The sequence below is a fragment of the Acomys minous genome, assembly GCF_964271855.1.
Source record: "Acomys minous genome assembly, chromosome: 6".
Lineage (NCBI taxonomy): Eukaryota > Metazoa > Chordata > Mammalia > Rodentia > Muridae > Acomys > Acomys minous.
Genome location: NC_140487.1, coordinates 61,002,185 through 61,020,040, shown reverse-complemented (window position 1 = coordinate 61,020,040; position 17,856 = coordinate 61,002,185). Strand labels below are relative to the sequence as shown.

The following is a 17,856-nucleotide window of genomic DNA, read 5'->3' as shown; positions in this document are numbered from 1 at the left end:
GGCCAATCAATGGATCGCTATGAGTTCAAGGCCATCCTGGTCTACAAAGTGAGTTCCAGAACAGCCAGAGCTACACAGAGAAACCCCATCTTTAAAAAGAAAGAAACAGAAAGAAAAACAAACAAACAAACTTATCTGTAATCCTAGCACTCAGGAGGCAGAGAAACAGGAAAATCAGTCAGTCTAAGTCCACCTAACCTACAAAATGAGTTCCAAGCCAGCCAGTGTTACACAGTAAGACCCTGCTCAAAAAAGGGGGGGAAGGAAGGTGAGGGAGGTGTGTGTGCTGGAGAGATAGCTCATCATTCACAGAGAAGAGCAGAGTTCAGTTCCCAGCACCCACATGGCAGCTCACAATCACCTACAACTCCAGTCCAGCCTCTTGCAGGCTCTTACACCACACAGGCATATAAAATTATATAAATATTTAAAAATATTTTTTATAAAATACAAAAACATAAATGTAGTTTTGTTTTTTGTTTGTGGTACTGTGCATTAAACCCAGAGTTTTGTGTATACTAATCACCAAACCAAATCCCCAGCACCATTCTGTGTTGGTTTTTTCTGGTTTTTTGTTTTTGTTTTTTAAAGCACAAAAAATGAGTAAAGAGGTTCACTTAGGGATTTCATGTGCATTAGGCACAGTAAAGGTTCAACAAATAATATTCTATTGTTTATGAGCACATGTCTACAAACAAAATACATGTAGACTTCACTACAGACTATGATATCAAAAACTAGAAGAAGACTTCAGTGAGGGTAAATAGCAACTCTCCCACTCCTTAAAGAACACCAACTGTCCCACTTAGTTTTTGTTTGTTTCGTTTCCAGTCCTTCTCAGCCGTTGTGATTAAAAAACAAAAACAAAACAAAACAAAACAAAAAAAACAAAACACTAAAACAGATATAATGTTTTGTCTTCTTGACACTTTTTGTAGATAACTGGAAACACTTTGCATAAGTTTGATTTCTATGAATTCACTTGGTCACTCTGTAAATTTGTAGAACGGTAGGTAAGTTTGTAGAATTGTTAGTTTGCTTCCTTACATACACTCCATCCCACCGCACCTCCTTTTTTGAGTTGCTGGGATTTCTAAGACTTTCTGGCTTCAATCAACAGTCTAATAAATACTTAAAAGAAGGTCTCGTAAAAAAAATAATAATAAAATAGGTTATTACAATTCAGTATGTGATAGAGATTGGCCATGTAAAATTCTCTTCTTCGATCTCTCTTACCGACTCTCCCTTCAGGAGGAACGGCACTATTTAAATAATGATTTTGATCCTTTTGCTGAGGCTATCCAGATCCTCTTCTTCAACACACCCAAAAGATGACAGCCTATGCCAAGAAATGAGGTTAGGCGCTAGGCCCTAACTACTACAGCTTTGCCAGCCAGCAGCAAAAGCCAGAAGACACCACCATCCCCTCCACTGACACCACCATGCCCTCCACAGAACAGGGTAAACAGGTTATCTCAAGTCTGACTGGAAGCTGGAGATGACTGTCTGATCCTCAGCCAATCCAAACAACCTCAGGAAAGGCTGGCCCTCAATAAAGGCGGATTAACTCTTAGGAGTCCTAGTCTCCCCAGTGGGATGGGAAGAGATAGCTGATCCTGGAGGATTTGGGAGTTTGGGGGCCTTTGGGCCTCCTGGGTATGTGTTACCCAGTGACCATTGCTCTAGGTTCTAAGCATAGATGCCCAGTGGTCCACAGGAGAGCACAGGCCCAGACTGAGGGGACTATACTAGCCAGCTGGAATGCAATTGTAGTACAGGGCCAAGGGGACTAGATTTTTTTCTGTGAAGCATCATGTGTCTCAATTTCTAAAAAATGTTAGCCATGGATTAAATAACTTTTTCTTTCTTCCTTTTTTTTTTTTTTTTTTTTTTTTTTTTGTTTGTTTGTTTGGTTGGTTGGTTGGTTGGTTTGGTTTTATTGAGACAGGGTTACTCTGTCCTAGACTAACTTTGTAGACCAGGATGGCCTCAAACTCACAGACATCTGCCTGCCTCTGTCTCCCCAACTGCTGGGATTACAAGCATGAGCCACCACACTTGGGTTAAAGAATTTTTTAAATGAAAATAAAATAATGATTTGACTTTCTGGTAGAAAAAAAGAGCGGTCGAGTTTTTAGGGCTCTGGTCAATATAAATCTGTCAAATCTTTCATTAGTGTCCCCCATATACAAAGCTAAGCTATGCCATAAAAAAGGGGGGAAACCCCACAACTTTTTAGACGAACGTAAAGTGTAAGCACCTTGAAATTCCAGAAAAAGGATAATTGATTATCTCATGGCAATCTTCTCATCCCGTCGGTATCTTCATAGGAGCTATATTTCCTATAAACAAGTACGAAGACTTGACAGACTGAATGACTGATTTACTGATGGAGATAAATAATGGTTATTTTGTACAGTAAGCCGAATGTGAGCTTTACAAGTTTCTTACTTGAATCTGCAGTCATGGCAAAATTAAGCTCAGCAATAGTATAACCACCTACAGAGGTAGCTCCACTACTCAAGGAGAAGCAAGTATGATACATTTCTTAAAGAAAAATAAACAATTTTGTGGGACAAAATTAGGTGTTGCAAAAGAGCAGACAGTATTTTACGGAATGAAACTAGTATACCAAAATCAAATACTTAAGGAGGTTGAAATGTAAGGTCACCTGGACTATATAATAAGTTCTAGGCCAGCCTTTGCCACAGAATAAGATCTTACTTCAGAAAAACAAAAATATCATAGGAAGATAATTAACATATTAGATAGCCATCTTTTTTTTTTTTTAAGTTATGGGGAATGGAGAAATGGCTCAGAGGTTAAGAGCACTAGCTGTTCTTCCAAAGGTCCTGAGTTCAATTCCCAGCAATCACATGGTGGCTCACAACCATCTATAATGAGATCTGGTGCCCTCTTCTGATGTGCAGGCAGAACATTGTATTCTTAATAAATAAATACAGCTTTTAAAAAAAATTATGGTGCAGTGTGCCTATGTGTGTGAAATGCCTTCAGAGACCAGAGAGGGCACTGGACAGGTTAAGATAGCTAAGCTCTTAGCTGCCATGTGGGTGCTGGGAATTGAACACAGATCCTCTGGAAGAGCAGCCAGCACTCTTGATTGCTGAGGTATCTCTCTAACCTAGCCCCAAGATAACCATCACTTAAAGGCTACCACTACCAAGGTCAATGTAGATTGGGGAGACAGTAGCCCCTGCACAGTCTCCACTAGAATTGAAACTGCCAACACAAATGGCACAACCACCTTGAGAAAGTTTGGCAGTCTCTTATGACTATTTACCACACTACACAGCAATTCAACTTGGAGGCAGTTATTCAAGAAAAACTAAAATGTAGGTGTATATAGGATCCACAAAAATGCTAACAGTTTTCCATTTATCCACCAACAGACAAGGGGGGAAACAAAGAACATTCATATAGAGGAATGGCACTTTAAAACAACTAGTGTAAGTTATAGCATAGATACCCATCAAAAGCGTGCTGGATGAAAGAAGCAGTCACAAAAAGAACACATTCTATTCTATTCTACCCATGCAAATTCCTAAGCAGGAGAGATGTGATCAGCAGTCGAGGGGTAACGACGAGATATAGGTAACAGGTGATGGCAAGAGGTGGTAGTGCAGGTGGATGCATTTGCCAAAACTCCTCCCACTACACCTTTCAAACCTGCGCACTGGACACAAACCACAGTTCAGCAAAGTGGAACTGTTAATGAAAACTGAATGCCTTTCTAGGAAGCACGGTAACAATACTTAAAGCTTGGAATGTGCATCACCCTGAAAAGGAAACTCTCCTCATAAAAGGTATCCTACAAAAGACACCTGGGGGGGGGGGCAGGGTGCTAAGGTGACTCAGCCAGTAAGGCTCCTGCTGCACACGCCTGGCAGCCTGAGTCCAATCACCAAATCCCACATAAAGGTGGATGGGAAATACTAACTGTAAGTTATTCTTCGACCTCCAAATACACCATGACACAAACACAAATGCATACAGTTATTTTAATGTATTTCTTTTTATTGTATGTGCATTGGTGTTTTGCCTGCATGTATGTCTGTGGGGGGGGGGGGGTTGTAGATCTTGAAGTTACAGACAGTTGTGAGCTGCCATGTGAGTGTTGGGAACTGAATCCGGGTCCTTTGGAAGAGCAGTCTGTGCTCTTAACCGCCGAGCCATCTCTCCAGCCCTACACACAGTTTTTTTTTAAAGACAAAAGATATATAAGGATGATCACATCACTTGGAGCCCATCATAAAAAAACAAAGGGCAGGATTAATGAGAAACATGTAAAAGCTGGAATGCTGTCCTCCGCTTTACAAAGGCAGTATGTGATAATAAGGGCAACAAGTTTTCCTGTAAAGAGCTATATGGGAAGTCTTTTAGGGTAGGCAAAGAATACAGCAGCCTACCTTACATAATTTTTCCTTGGAAGGTAGCAATGTTTACGTTTTTTAAAAAAACATTAATATTCTTACTCTGTAGTCCTTATATAAAACATCTTGTAGGCTGGAGTGTAGCAAAGTGGTAGCACACAGGGAGTAGTAAGTTGGATTATGCTGCCCTAAGCAAACAAGAAGTCAGGGGAGATCAGAACTTTAAAACCAAAACCCAACATCCAAATGCCCAAACTCACCTTTCTCTACCACTACCTAGCTCCTCTCTCCAGCCCTTGCCATTATTTTTTTCTTCATAAACTAAAGCAGCTGGGCATGTTGGCACATAACTCTAATCCCAGCCCTTGGGAGAAGAGGCAAAAGAATCAGGAGTTCAAGGCTAGCTAGCCTGAACCACATGAGACCCTGTCTCAACAATAAAAACAGAGCTCATGAGACTCCATCCTAAGCTGAGGAGCTCTTGGCAATTAATGGCTGATAGAGAAGGGAAGTCATTTTTCTCAGTTGTGTAGACACTGGCTAATTTTCCATGCTCCAGTGAATCCCACACCCATGTCCATGCAATCAACGCTAATCAAGCTGAGAAAGCTATTAAAGGGGAGGGGGCACAAAAGCAAGAGGGGAACATTTTGGGGAAGAGTCCAGAAGAAGAGGGAAGGAAGATATGAGAGGGTAATAGAGGGTGAATATGAACAAGATAAACTACACGTGTATATAGAACTGTCAAATTAAAAAATTACTTTTAGAACCAGATCAGGGGCTAAAGAGATAGCTCAGTGGTTAAGAGCATGAACTGTTCCTGCAGAGAACTGGAAGGACCTGAGTCTGGTTCCTGTCATCTCCGTCAGGCAGCTCACAACTTCTGGTCTTTCCATCATGTGAGTGCCAGGAATCAAATTCAGGTTGTCGCACTGAGCATCTTTACCTACTGAACCATCTCACTGACCCGCTGCTGCTGCTCGGAGACAGGGCCTTAGTATTTGCCCAGGCTGCTCTTAAGAACTCAAGGATTCTCCTATGTAACTTTCCAAGGAGGCGTAAGGCACAATACCTACCTACCCCGTACACTTCATCTTTGGATAACGTATAATACCCAATGCAATGTGACCACTATGTATGCAGCTGGTATGCTGTGTTGCACAGAGAAAAACAGCTGGAAATCATGTCTGTTACATGTTCAGCACAAACAATCTTGGTAGTATTTTTAAGGAGAAGAAAATTGAATCTGGATCTAGAAGGTTGACTACATATATTCAATATATTGTTCAACTATCTGGAAAACTATTTCATAATTCTAAACAAAAACTCTAATCACCAAACAATAACTAATTTACCTATCTTCTCAGCCACCGATAACCTTTACTTGATTTCTGTTTTCTATAAAAGTTGTTGAGGGGATTCAGCCATTAAGAAAGAGAACTGCCAGCCGGGCGTGGTGGCGCACGCCTTTAATCCCAGCACTCAGGAGGCAGAGGCAGGCGGATCGCTGTGAGTTTGAGGCCAGCCTGGTCTACAAAGTGAGTCCAGGATAGCCAAGGCTACACAGAGAAACCCTGTCTCAAAAAAAAAAAAGAAAGAAAGAAAGAGAACTGCCATTCTAGTGTACCCAAGCCCAACACCAATGTCAGGCAGCTCACAACTGTCCAAAAGGGATCCCATCCTGGGCTCTACCTATTGAGCTACATACTCAGCCTCATAAAAGCCAATTCAAGCAAGCTGTAAAGAAAGGCCAGTTAAGCCGGGCATGGTGGCGCATGCCTTTAATCCCAGCACTTGGGAGGCAGAGGCAGGTGGATCGCTGTGAGTTCGAGGCCAGCCTGGTCTACAAAGTGAGTCCAGGATGGCCAAGGCTACACAGAGAGACCTTGTCTCAAAAAACCAAAAAAAAAAAAAAAAAAAAAAAGAAAAGAAAGAAAGAAAGAAAGGCCAGTTAACAAAGTGCTTGCCAGGCAAGCAGAAGGACCAACATGCAGAGCCCCAGCACCCACACTAAACAAATCAAGAAAGCTTGGGTTTGGCAATAAATGTCTGTAATCCCTGTACCAGAGGACAGGAAGATCCTGGTGCTTCCTGGCCAGCCAGCCTAGCCCAATCAGAGAGCTACATCTAATGCAATTTTTCAGGGAGTGAAAGACTCAGAAAAGATAGATGGAAAAATAACTGAGAACAACATGTGATGTCAACCACTGGCCTCTACACATATCTACGAATACAATCACACTTAGAAAGTTGTTTCGAGGCTGGTGTGGTGGTGCATGCCTATAAAGCCTAGCATTCAGAGGGCAGAAACATTAAGATCACGCAGCAAAGTTCGAGACCAATCTGGTTGATGCAGCAAGTTCCAGGCCAGCAACATCTATAGTTTGAAATCCTGTCTCAAAAAGTAAATAGACCCTTCTTGAGCTACAGCCAGGAACCTTGCAGCCCACCTAGTTCCTGCGCATACTGCACCAGGGCCCAGTAGGGTAAGTGTAGATCTCACCATCCATTAAAGAAACTTCTCTTTGCAATAGGTGGAGAACATTACAGAAAACCACGCCACGTCAAAAATACAGAGAACAAGTGATCATGTGGCGCCCAGCCCCAACTGCCCCATCTACAAGACAACTAAGGCTGCACCTAAGGCTCAGGGAATGTATCAGAAGAGGGGCAGAAAGATTGTAAGAGCCAGAGGACCAGGAACTCTCTCTGAGATTATGTCTCTTAGAGTGACAAGGAAGCTTATTCTCCCATGACACCTCCACAATACAGGGGCCTGAACATGACCTGAAGTACAGAACCAATAAACACACTAACCTGGAAGTGGAAAATCTTGCAGCAACCACCCCTAAACAAAGAACTACAGGCAATTAAAGAATGTTGGGAGTGGGAAAATTAGTGCTCCCCAAGGATGAACACCCTAACTGGTTACCGATAACAAGTGATCACCCCTGAAATCACGTACAAGCAAGTAACACGAAATGGACTCAGTGGGTTGTATTTCTATATTTAGGTAAATAAATACACACACACAACAGTAACAATGAAAGTGACCAAGGGCAAGAAGGAACTAGAGGAAGGAACTAGAGGGAGGAAAGGGGAAAGGGACAATAATATATTTTCATTTTAAAAAATTACAAAAAGTAAATAAATATGAGTTGGAGAGATGCCTTAGCAGTTAAGAGCGCTTACTGCTCTTCCAGACGGTCTGAGTTCCAATCACAGTGGAACTCACACTGAGTTTTCCACTCCCACACAGCAGCTCCTGAAACTCTGTAACTCAAATTCTAAGGGATCTGAGGAAGGCTCTCTTCTGGCCTCCGTGGGTTCCAGGCAGAAACACTGTACACATACATACATGCAAACATATCAAATAAAAATAAATACATCTTACAAATAAGCAAAAAGTTGTTTCTGGCATATTTCACTTTAGCACAAGGTCCTCAAAGTTGTGTAGCATGTATCAGAATTTCACTCATTTTATGTCAGAATATCTTTCTTTTACTGTTTTGTCTCTTCATCTGCTGATAAATGAATTAAATATAAAGTAACACATCACGACAATTTTTAAAAATATGGTAAATAGTAGACACTTTAATATTGCAGTAATAAATTGCTTAGTGACAGGGACACATTTGTAATACCTGCAGTGTACTTATCAAAACTGAGACAGCTACAGTATTCTTAAGCAATAACCTGACAATACTATGTTTATATACATGGCATCACTGACCAAACCTTCATTATACAGTGCCTGAGTTTACTGTGCAGAAATTCCTTTGCTCACTTCATCTCTGCCATACTTTTGTGCACAAAGGTATATGCACAAGGTACAGAACTCATTGACCACTTTAGAAACTTACCAGCTTCGTGGGCCGAAGAGACGGCTTATCAGTTTTGAATGTTTGAAACCCAATCCTGAGGACCTGCATTCTGATCAGTACCCAAACACCAAACAGTCAGGCAACTTGGAAATCCCTGTAACTCCAGCTCCAAGGGACTGGAAACCCAATCCTGCACACACACACACACACACACACACACACACACACACACACACACAATGTAAAAAAAAAAATACTTAAGTGTGTGTGTGTGTGTGTGTGTGTGTGTGTGTGTGTGTGTGTGTGTTGGAGGTCAAAAGACAATTTGCAAGGAGTCAAATAGTTCTCTCCACCGTGGAGGTCCAGGGCAAATCAAACTCAGGTCATCAGACTCAGCGGCAAGCAGTTCTGCCCACTGAGCTATATTAACAGCCCACTAATTTTTTTTAATAGAAAGAAATGTACCAGCTCTAATTTCTATAACTTTTGAGATACTTCCAGACTTGTCTCTACTTTTACCATTAAGAAAGAATGAAGGTTATAGAGCTGCACAGCAGGGTCTGTAAGACCAGAGAACGATGATGGCGAACAACCCAATAAGTGACGTAACTACACTGTCACTGCTTCCTTAGGCTTGAGCTTCAAAGCCTACCTGAAATTATTACAACAAATAACTCAATTTCTTGTAATATCTTTCAATTAAAAGGCCTGCCACCTTCAAGCCAAGTACAGTGACACATACCTATAATCTTAGCTACTCAGAGGCTAAGGTAGGAAGATCATTAAAAACCCAGTAATTTCAGGCCATTCTGAACAACACAGCAAGATTTATCTCAAAAAAAGAAAAAAGGAAAGGCAGAACATGGTAGTGCACATTTATACATGTAGCACTCAAGAGGCTAAAACAGGAAGACCTCAAATTCCACGTTAGCCACAGCTACAAATCAAGACCTGGTCTCAAAAAAAAAAAAAAAAAAGAAAGAAAGAAAGAAAAAGAAAAAGAAAGAAAGAAAGAAAGGAAGGAAGGCATGGTGGAAGTGTCTATAATACCAGCATCCAAAGGCCAGGTGCGGTAGGACTGCCTCAAATTTAAAGCCAGCATGGTCTACATGGTAAATTCAAGACTAATCTCAGCTACATAGCAAGACCCTAGGGAGGAAGAAAGACCTAGCCTGTCTGCTTGGAAATTTCTTTATTACTGAGAGAGAAAATGTAGGCCCTTGCATGAACATACAGAGATTGGAAGACAGCATTTTCCGGAAGTCAATTCTCTCCTACACTGTGGGTTCCTAGGATCAAACCTGGGTTTCATAGCACACAGTTTTATCTATGCTTTCCAAGTTTCTGTTAAGTTATTTCACATATCTTTCCTATTTCCTTAATTCATTTGACTATTACAATCTCTATTCTCTGGAAACTACCAATCTAGGTGTTAGGCATACAATCAAAAATAGGACAGAACCTCTGTCCCAAGGCACTTCTACAGTGCGAAGCATAAACAAATGAACAATTTGACACATACTATAATAAAAGCATGAACACAATCCTGTGGGAACATAAGAGTGCCTAGGAATTCTGGGAAACCCTCTCCAAAATAAAGCATACAATCTGATAGACCTTCCTCTGAATATAATGCATTGTTCCTTTCTACCCATGCTCCACCATAAAGATTTTACCGACCCATAAGTTCTATGGATTTTACAGAAAAAGTCACCATCTATACTGACATTAAAAACTTCAAAGCTAATCTATAAAGAATTTCTAATTAGCCCATAAGTCACTGTATCAGCAGAATTTTCTTTGTTGGTTTTTAAAAAGCACACTAACTTTCTTCTTTATTATTTAAAGACTAATGATGAAACAAATCCAAACTTCTTGAGCATCCAACCTCAAAGGATTATGGACATCCTAAAGCAAAAGAATTTCTGTGTGATTTGGGAAATCTGCCTAAAACCTTTCAATAACCATGCCAGAGAAAATCAGTACCAAAAAAACCACATCTAACCACACAATGTCAACAAGTGGCTTTCTTTCCTATCACTATATTTAGACTGCCTAAACATGCTCTCAATTCTACCAAAACGAGGCAAAAATTTCAACCAATTCCTCAAAAAGAGGTTCTAAGAAATATATGTAGCAAGTACAAAATAGCCAGTGTCAACTACAGAACAGATCACATGTTCAGGCAAACCTGTAATTGTTAAATCTAAATACCCAAGTTCCTACCAAAATTCTATACAACTAGCTTACCTCATAATGAATGAGATTATCAATAGGATTTTAATATAATAACCTTATTTTAATATAACAAACCTTACTTTACAATCTCAACACCGAAAGCTGCACCTACAATGTCAGGTACAAGATACAATGCTTTGCAAATCAGAAGCAATAGAAATTTGACACTGCATTTCTTTGTCTCCATTCTTAGGAAGCCGTTAAGTTAGCAGATGTACTTTAGGTGAAACAATGCAATCAGAAGTCTGTTCTTCTGGGGTTTTTTGTTTTTACGAAACATATTCAAGACCCATCAAAATAAGAATTTAGGATGCAATTTTCTAAAGTGTTTCTGGGACTTTAAATATCTCATTTCCTAATACACATCCAAAGAGAAAAAGCAGGATTCTTTTCTTTTAAGACCAGATTCAAATCCTTTTCTAAGTTGAGAGATCAGGAAATTAAATGTAACAAATATTTCCACAGTCTTGTCAGTAAAATTATGAGTAAATTATTTAGAGTTATACTGTTTTATATTTTATTTTGAAATATGAATTCACTGCTGGTGTTCGTTAGTGAAATGTAATAGAAAATAAACTAACAAATCACCAGAAATAAAAACTACATTCAACTGTAACAGCATTAGTATTTTAAAATATTTTTCAAATGTTTTGTGTTCCATTAAAACCCCATAAAATTAAACTTATAACGACTTTCTTGAAACTAACTAGTCGTTGTGTCGTTGTTGTAAAGTAATTTAAACAGCAAAGACAGATTTTACTTAAGATGAATTTACATTTTACAGATCCTATGTAACAAAGGAAGTTTCTTTGAATTGTGACCAGAATACATTCGAATTTCTTAGGTAACAAAGGTCTCTTCTGACTCACCAACGGGTATTGTTCACGGGAAACATGACCCACTAATAAGAAACTGTCAACCCTACAGTCTAAACCCACATTTCTCGTGGGCATTTTATTTCGATCATCTAGTTCTATTATCGCTTCCACATTCAACCCCTGGAGATTTGGGGAATAATCGCTGAGTAAATGACAGTTGATTTCGCTAGCACCTGTCGCCATTCTCAGAAGCATACAAGTTAGCAAAAACAGCCCGTATTTTTTTTTTAAGATGATGATCCTTTAGAAAGTGGAACTCACAAGGCGTTCACCAAGTTTTCCGAAAGCCCGTGCTTTCTCAATTTCTCCCATTTTCAAAAAGTAGCCCCGCGGCATAGATCTGGTGCGAGCAAGGGGGGTGGTACAATGAAGTGAGAGAAGGAAGCACAGCTCCACTCTTCCCATCGAACTTAGCACAAAGCCAGGCGAGGACACTCACAGCCTGGGGCTGTGGGAGACTCCGGGCTCTACGGGAAATGTCAGCTAAGGGAGTTCCCAAATCGCGCACGCTGTCCCGCAGCTGCAGGGCCAGGCGCTAGTCGGTCGCCCCCCAGCAGGGCCAGGCGGGGACGAGCCCTGCCCACTCGCGCTCGCGTCGCGCCTCCCCACACCCCCACCCGCGCGGCGGGAGCCCCGAGTGTCGCGTTCTCCCCTCCCCTCCCCTCCCGAGACACAGTCTGTCCTTTGTCTGAGTGAGGACTATCGGCTCGGTCCCACCAACTTGTGTGTGTGTCCCGTCCCACCCGGGCGCTCGCGCCGCCCCGCCACACAAAGGAGACTTGAAGCTGGGAGCTGCCGGCCCGGTTCGGCCGCAGGAACGCCCCCCCGCCCCAGCCCGGCGGAATTAGGCTCCGGGACAGAAGCCCCCACCACCGGCCCCCGCCCGCCCGCAGCTGCCGGGATCCACACTCCACTCCTGGGACCGCGTGGACCCACCCGCACCTTCACGACCCCCTAAGAAAGGTCTCCCCTCGCCCTCCCTCCGCGCCTACAAAAGCGGCGCCCGGGTGAGCCCCGCTTGGGCGATGCCGGAGACTAGCCGGGCACCCGCGCGGAGGTCCCGCGGTGGCCGCCACCGCCGCCGCCCCGGGGCGCGTTCCAGATCCCTGACTGCCGGCCACCGGCCGCCGACCGCCGACCGCGATCGCTACCTTCGTCCCACGAGCCAGCCCGCGCCTCTCCCGCGCGCCGCCCCCACGCGCCGCCGCCGCCGCCGCCACCGCCGCCGCCGCCGCCGGGACTCCACTGCCTTCGATGTCCCACTGGGTGTCGGACGCGACCGGACCGAGCGCCAAACGCAGCAGCCCAATCGCCATCGCTTTTATTTGGCCCCCCCAGCGCAATCAAGCGCCGCCCCGATTGGCGGATGCAAGAGGGCGCCCGTCCAATCAGAGAGCCCGACTGGCTGGGAGCCTTTCGAGTGATCCCCAGTCCGGAGAGCGCGGGGCTCGCTGGTGGCAGCGCGTGCGCGTGTGGCTGGGCTCGCTCTGAGAAACACCGCTTGCAGGGTGGAAGCGCCCCGGTTGCAGTCTTTGTTCTTTTGCCAACATGGGGTACCGCTCAAGAAAGCCGTGGACAGGCCGACGGGGACCCGGCAGCTGGCGGGACCCGAAGCCGCCTTTGGGCAGGAGGCGGGGAGGTCGAGGTGGCGGGAACCGGGCGGAGGGCGGGCCAGCTCTTGGCGGGAATGGGCTCAGAGTAGTTCTTGGGAGGGGGAGGAGACCGGCGGGCGCTGGAGCCAAGTTTGAAATAGTTCAAAACTCGGATTGGTAACGGTTTTAACCGCCTTCTGCCGTTCACATCCTGGGCCCAGGGTCCAGGGCTCCTGCTAGCGCCATGGAGGGGAAGACGCGTGGCGGGCCCCGCGGGGGACGGAATGCCAGGTGGGCCGCGCTCCCCGTGGCGAGCATCACAGGGCAGAGAAAGTACGGGCCCCTCGGTGGCTTTGGCTAGCAAAACTGGTACCTAATGCCCTGGCAACGTAAGAAAAAGCGACATGAGGGTGATTCCAGATTTCTCTGGAAGGACTTCCCAGCTATAGTTAGGGTTCTCAGCACTTCTCAAGGTTTCCAGTTGTTTATTAACAACTTTTGCGTGCTGGTCGCTCACCTCATACTGTCTCAGCGACGTGTAAGGAAGATTGCAACATTTGGCAGTGGTTAGAAACCATCTTGGGATTCAATCTATCTCCTCTCAGATTAGAAATACGCTTCTTATACTGTTTCATTATCTGGTAGTGGAATCAAAGGTATTTCAAATTTACTTGGAATAAGATCCATCTATCCGGATGGCAAAATCCCAGAAACCCGTGAAGACAGAGTCAATAATAAAGAGTTCAAGCAGAATTTGTCACACTACAGAAGTTGACATATGTATCTGTATTAATCATGATTCTCTAGAGGAATAGGTCAAATAAACATATATATATGCATATATATGCATTTCTTCACTGATACAATGAATAAATATATAGTATTCAGAATATAGAGAGAGAAGGAATAATACACACAGAGAGATATAAATATACATATATATATACAATAGAGCCTACTTCTTCGGGTTTCCTTCAGCCAAAGACATCCAGGAGTGTGAAATGAACAACTAGTGGGTTCTTGGGTTTTCCACTGATAAACAGCCATTGTTGGACTAGCCTCAACACAGCCTGTAAGCCACTCTAGTATATTTCGTGTGTGTGTGTGTGTGTATGTGTGTGTGTGTCTCCATAGTCCAACAACAGCTATCTACCAACAGAAAATCCAAGAATTTAGTAGTTCGTCCATAAGCCTGGATGATCTTCAGTATACATAAGAAACCCAAAGAAACAGTCTCTACTGCTAGTGAAGAAATGGACTTGCCATGAAGACAAGAGGTGTGTCTTCCTCACAAAAGATGTGGATTAAAAGTTAAATCCCTCACAAGTGTACCCAGGCTCTTTGGTTTGTTTGGGGTTTTTGTTGTTTGTTTGTTTTGGGGATGGTTGATTGGTTGGTTTTTGGAGACAGGATTTCTCTGTGTAGCCTTGACTGTCCTGGAACTTGATCTGTACACCAAGGTGGCCTCTTGAACCTTTTCTTTTTTTAAGATGGGATTTTTACAACATTATCCTGGTTAGCCTTCAATTCTTGAACCTATCCGGTCCTCCTGCCTCCTCATGACAGACTGCAGGCAACGTCAGCAGTTTTGTGTTCTAGGTGGCTGTAATGCAAGATAGAAAGACAGGAAAAATTAAAGGAATATGAGAAACGAAAGGAGTCCCAACCACAGACACTGATAAAGTCTCACCAGCTGAGAATTGAAAATTTTGATGCCAGCCATGCAGTGGTTGTGCTTGCTTTTAATCCCAGCACTTGGGAGGTAGAAGCAAGTGGGTCTTTGGGAGTTCAAGGCTAGCCTGGTCTACATAGAGAGTTCCAGAACAGCCAGGGCTACACAAAGAAACCCTGTCTTGAAAAAAAAAAGAAAGAAAGAAAGAAACGTTGATGCCAATAACAAATTTGCCTTGGAAATTGCCTACAGAAAGAATATTTTTATGTATAGATTTCAAAAAAAATGTTAAAACAAGAACTTGCTACATTTAGCCCAGACAGACAGCCCTTTCTGTCTATACTATAGCATCCAGAATGCTAGCACCACCATTTCCTGCTTTGACGTCTTTTTTAATCTTTTCCTGGGCTAGCTGTATCATCCAAGCATGGCTCCCTTTCAGCTACTTACTGAAATGTGAATGTTGCACTGGAAGGTGACCTCATAGTTTACTTTTGAATATTCTTATACAAAGATTAGCCTGGGATGATCTTAAAAGAAGTATCAGGCTGGCTGCTGGCCTGACAACCTGAGTTTAAGCCTCAGAATCTACTCAGTGAGCCCAGGCATGGTGGGTGGTTGTGCATGTCTTTAATCCCAGCACTTAGGTGCCAGAGGCAGGCAGGTCTCTGTGCCTTCCAGGTCAAGGCTAGCCTAGTCCACATAGGGATTTCCAGGACAACCAGCACTACTACATAGACCCTGTCTCAAAAACAAAAAGAGCATACATGGTGGATGGATAGAACAGGCTCTTGAAAGTTGTTCTCTGATCTCTATACTTGTGGGGTGGCATGCAAACACAAGATAGATAGATAGATGATAGATAGATAGATAGATAGATAGATAGATAGATAGATAGAGCAGAGTCAGGCAAATCTCTGTGAATTTGATGGGTTTTTTGTTTGTTGTTTTTTTGAAACCAGAGCATTTATTTTATGACTGACTGAAATCTTCAAGATGAACTGGATGCTGCAACAGCTGCCCTCTTGGGTTTAGGTGTTGTTCCTTCATGGAATCCATGTCTGAATCTTTGGTAGACAATTTTTAGGTGTCTCATCCGCCCGGTCCCGGTTGTATTTCGCCTCTTAGCCTCGGCATTCCAGTTATGCTTTCTCTTGCGCTTGGCAGGGCAGCCACATTTGCCACAGGTCAACTTCTGAAGGTGGTAGGCCTTAGAGCCACAGCAAAGGCACAACGTGTGTGTCTTATTGGGATGATTTCCAAAGGATGACGTCCCTTTCATCATCTTGCTTCTGCCGCCCAGGCAAAGAGCTTTTTGTTTGTTTTTTAAATTGACAGAGGCAGGTAGATCCCTGTGAGTTTGAGGCCAGCCTGGTCTACAAAGGGAGTTCCAGGACAGCCATGGTGGTTATACAGAGAAATATTATCTTGAAACACACCCCCTGCCCAAAAAAAGCAAACAATTTTAAAAAAATTTTTTTAGATAGGTTTTGTGTAGCCCAGCACATACCTCTAATTTGCTGTATAGAGGAAGCGAGTCTTAAACAGTACTTGAACTAATTTTCTAGTTTCTGCTTCCCAGCTTTATGTGTATGTACCCTATCCCAGCTTCAATAAACTATTTATTGAAGTATAGATTGGCTGGGAGTGGTGGTATATGTCCTTAATCCCAGGACACAGAAGGCAGAAGCAATGGATTTCTATGAGTTGGAGACCAAGCTGTTCCTCATAGAGAGTTCCAGAGATCTAGGCCAGCCATGGGGACTATATAGTGAAAACTCTGTCTTTAAAAGATATAAAGTATGGCCAGCAAGGAAGCTCACAAGGCAAGATCACATGCAGACAAGCCTGAAGTCATGAGTTCCCCAGAAACCACATGATAGAAAATAGAAACAAATTCCTGCAAATTGCCCTCTGGCTACATGTGCACTGTGACATACATAGACCCATGAACATATGTACCAAATAAGTGTAAAAAAATGAAGCCGGGTATAGTGACACACATTCACAATCCCCACCATTGGGAAATGAAAGCAAGAAAAACTAGAATTTAAGGTCAGCCTCTATTATCTAACAAGTTAAAGGACAGCCTAGTTACCTGAGACTCTGCCTGCAGAGTCAAGAAATGGTGTGTTGCTGGGACATGTCTTTAATCCCAGCAAAGGCAAGTGAATTGCTGTGAGTTTGAGCCAGCCTGGTCTACAAGGTGAATCCAGGACAGCCAGGGCTACACAGAGAAACCCTGTCTTGAAAAAACAAAAAACCTGTGGGTGGGAAGCTGAGCACTAAGACCAATGGCTAACGCTGGGAAATTGAAAGGCACAGACTACCAAGCACTGCTTGTTTCTCCTGTCGTGATCCGCTCCTGTACCAGAGGTCTAATCAGGCTCATGTCTTCCTCCCTCATAAGTAGACCAGAGGCCCCATCTAAACAGCCTCCCAGCAGCAGCTCCTCTCTCCAGGGGCCAGACAGGAATTCCAGACCAGTTATTTCCTGGGACATTGTGACACAACAGCCAAGTTTATTGGCACTGGGACCACCACAGTTGGTGTGACTGGATCAGGCACGGAAATTGGAACAGTGTTTGGTGGCTTGATTATTGGCTATGCCAAGAACCCATCTCTCAAGCAGCAGCTCTTCTCCTACACCAGTCAGAATGTTGTATACATAATAAATAAATCTTTAAAAAAAAGAGAGAGAGAGAGAGAGAGAGAGAGCTGCCTTGATCCTAGTGTCTTCTACAGCACTGGAACCTAAGACACACATGACCACAAAATGTTATGTCTTCGTTTTAATTCAGAATTCCATCCCTCCTTCAGTACTTGACTGCCTTTCCATTCCCGTTGTTCCCCCCAAATCATTTTACTACTGTTAAAGCAGACGGTCTCTGCACACTGAAGGGAGAGAACAGTGACAAACTGTCTTCATTGCACAGAAATAATAGGCTCCATGCTGAGGACATGGCTCAATAGGTAAAATTCCTGCAGCACAAGCATGACAACCTGAGTTTGGATTCCCCAGAAACAACATATAAAGCTGGGCACCATGGCACGGTACGTGTTGCCCCAGTACTGGGATGTGTAGAATTTTGATAAACCTTAAAACACAGGCTGGACATATCTTAACCTCCTAGGCTGTTCAGTCTATTTCCCAGCCGAAAATCCCCATAAATACTTACACATGTTTTCCATTTTGACTGCTTCTCTTCTCCAAACCAATCCTCAGAGCAAGCTTTTCCGGGCCATGTGCTTCTGGTTTAC

General features: G+C 43.3%; 2 protein-coding genes across 3 annotated transcripts in view; both read right to left on the bottom strand.

Annotated features, from left to right (window-relative positions):
• EZH2 (enhancer of zeste 2 polycomb repressive complex 2 subunit) overlaps positions 1–12,645 on the bottom strand; it is a 63,455-nt gene extending 50,810 nt beyond the window's left edge. Inside the window, exon 1 of one of the 2 annotated variants that reach the window (XM_084786128.1) lies at positions 12,483–12,645. The gene's annotated coding sequence lies outside the window, so the exon portion shown is untranslated. Of the gene's footprint in view, positions 1–7,785; positions 7,939–12,482 lie in introns of those variants that run through there. The other variant, XM_084786129.1, reaches the window with a different exon arrangement.
• A 2,868-nt stretch (positions 12,646–15,513) lies between these two features.
• On the bottom strand, positions 15,514–15,933 carry LOC311599448 (large ribosomal subunit protein eL37-like). Its single transcript, XM_084785360.1, has one exon. The coding sequence runs from the start codon at positions 15,878–15,880 to the stop codon at positions 15,587–15,589; it is 294 nt and encodes a 97-aa protein (XP_084641486.1). The 5' UTR covers positions 15,881–15,933; the 3' UTR covers positions 15,514–15,586.
• Between the last annotated feature and the right edge of the window lie 1,923 nt (positions 15,934–17,856).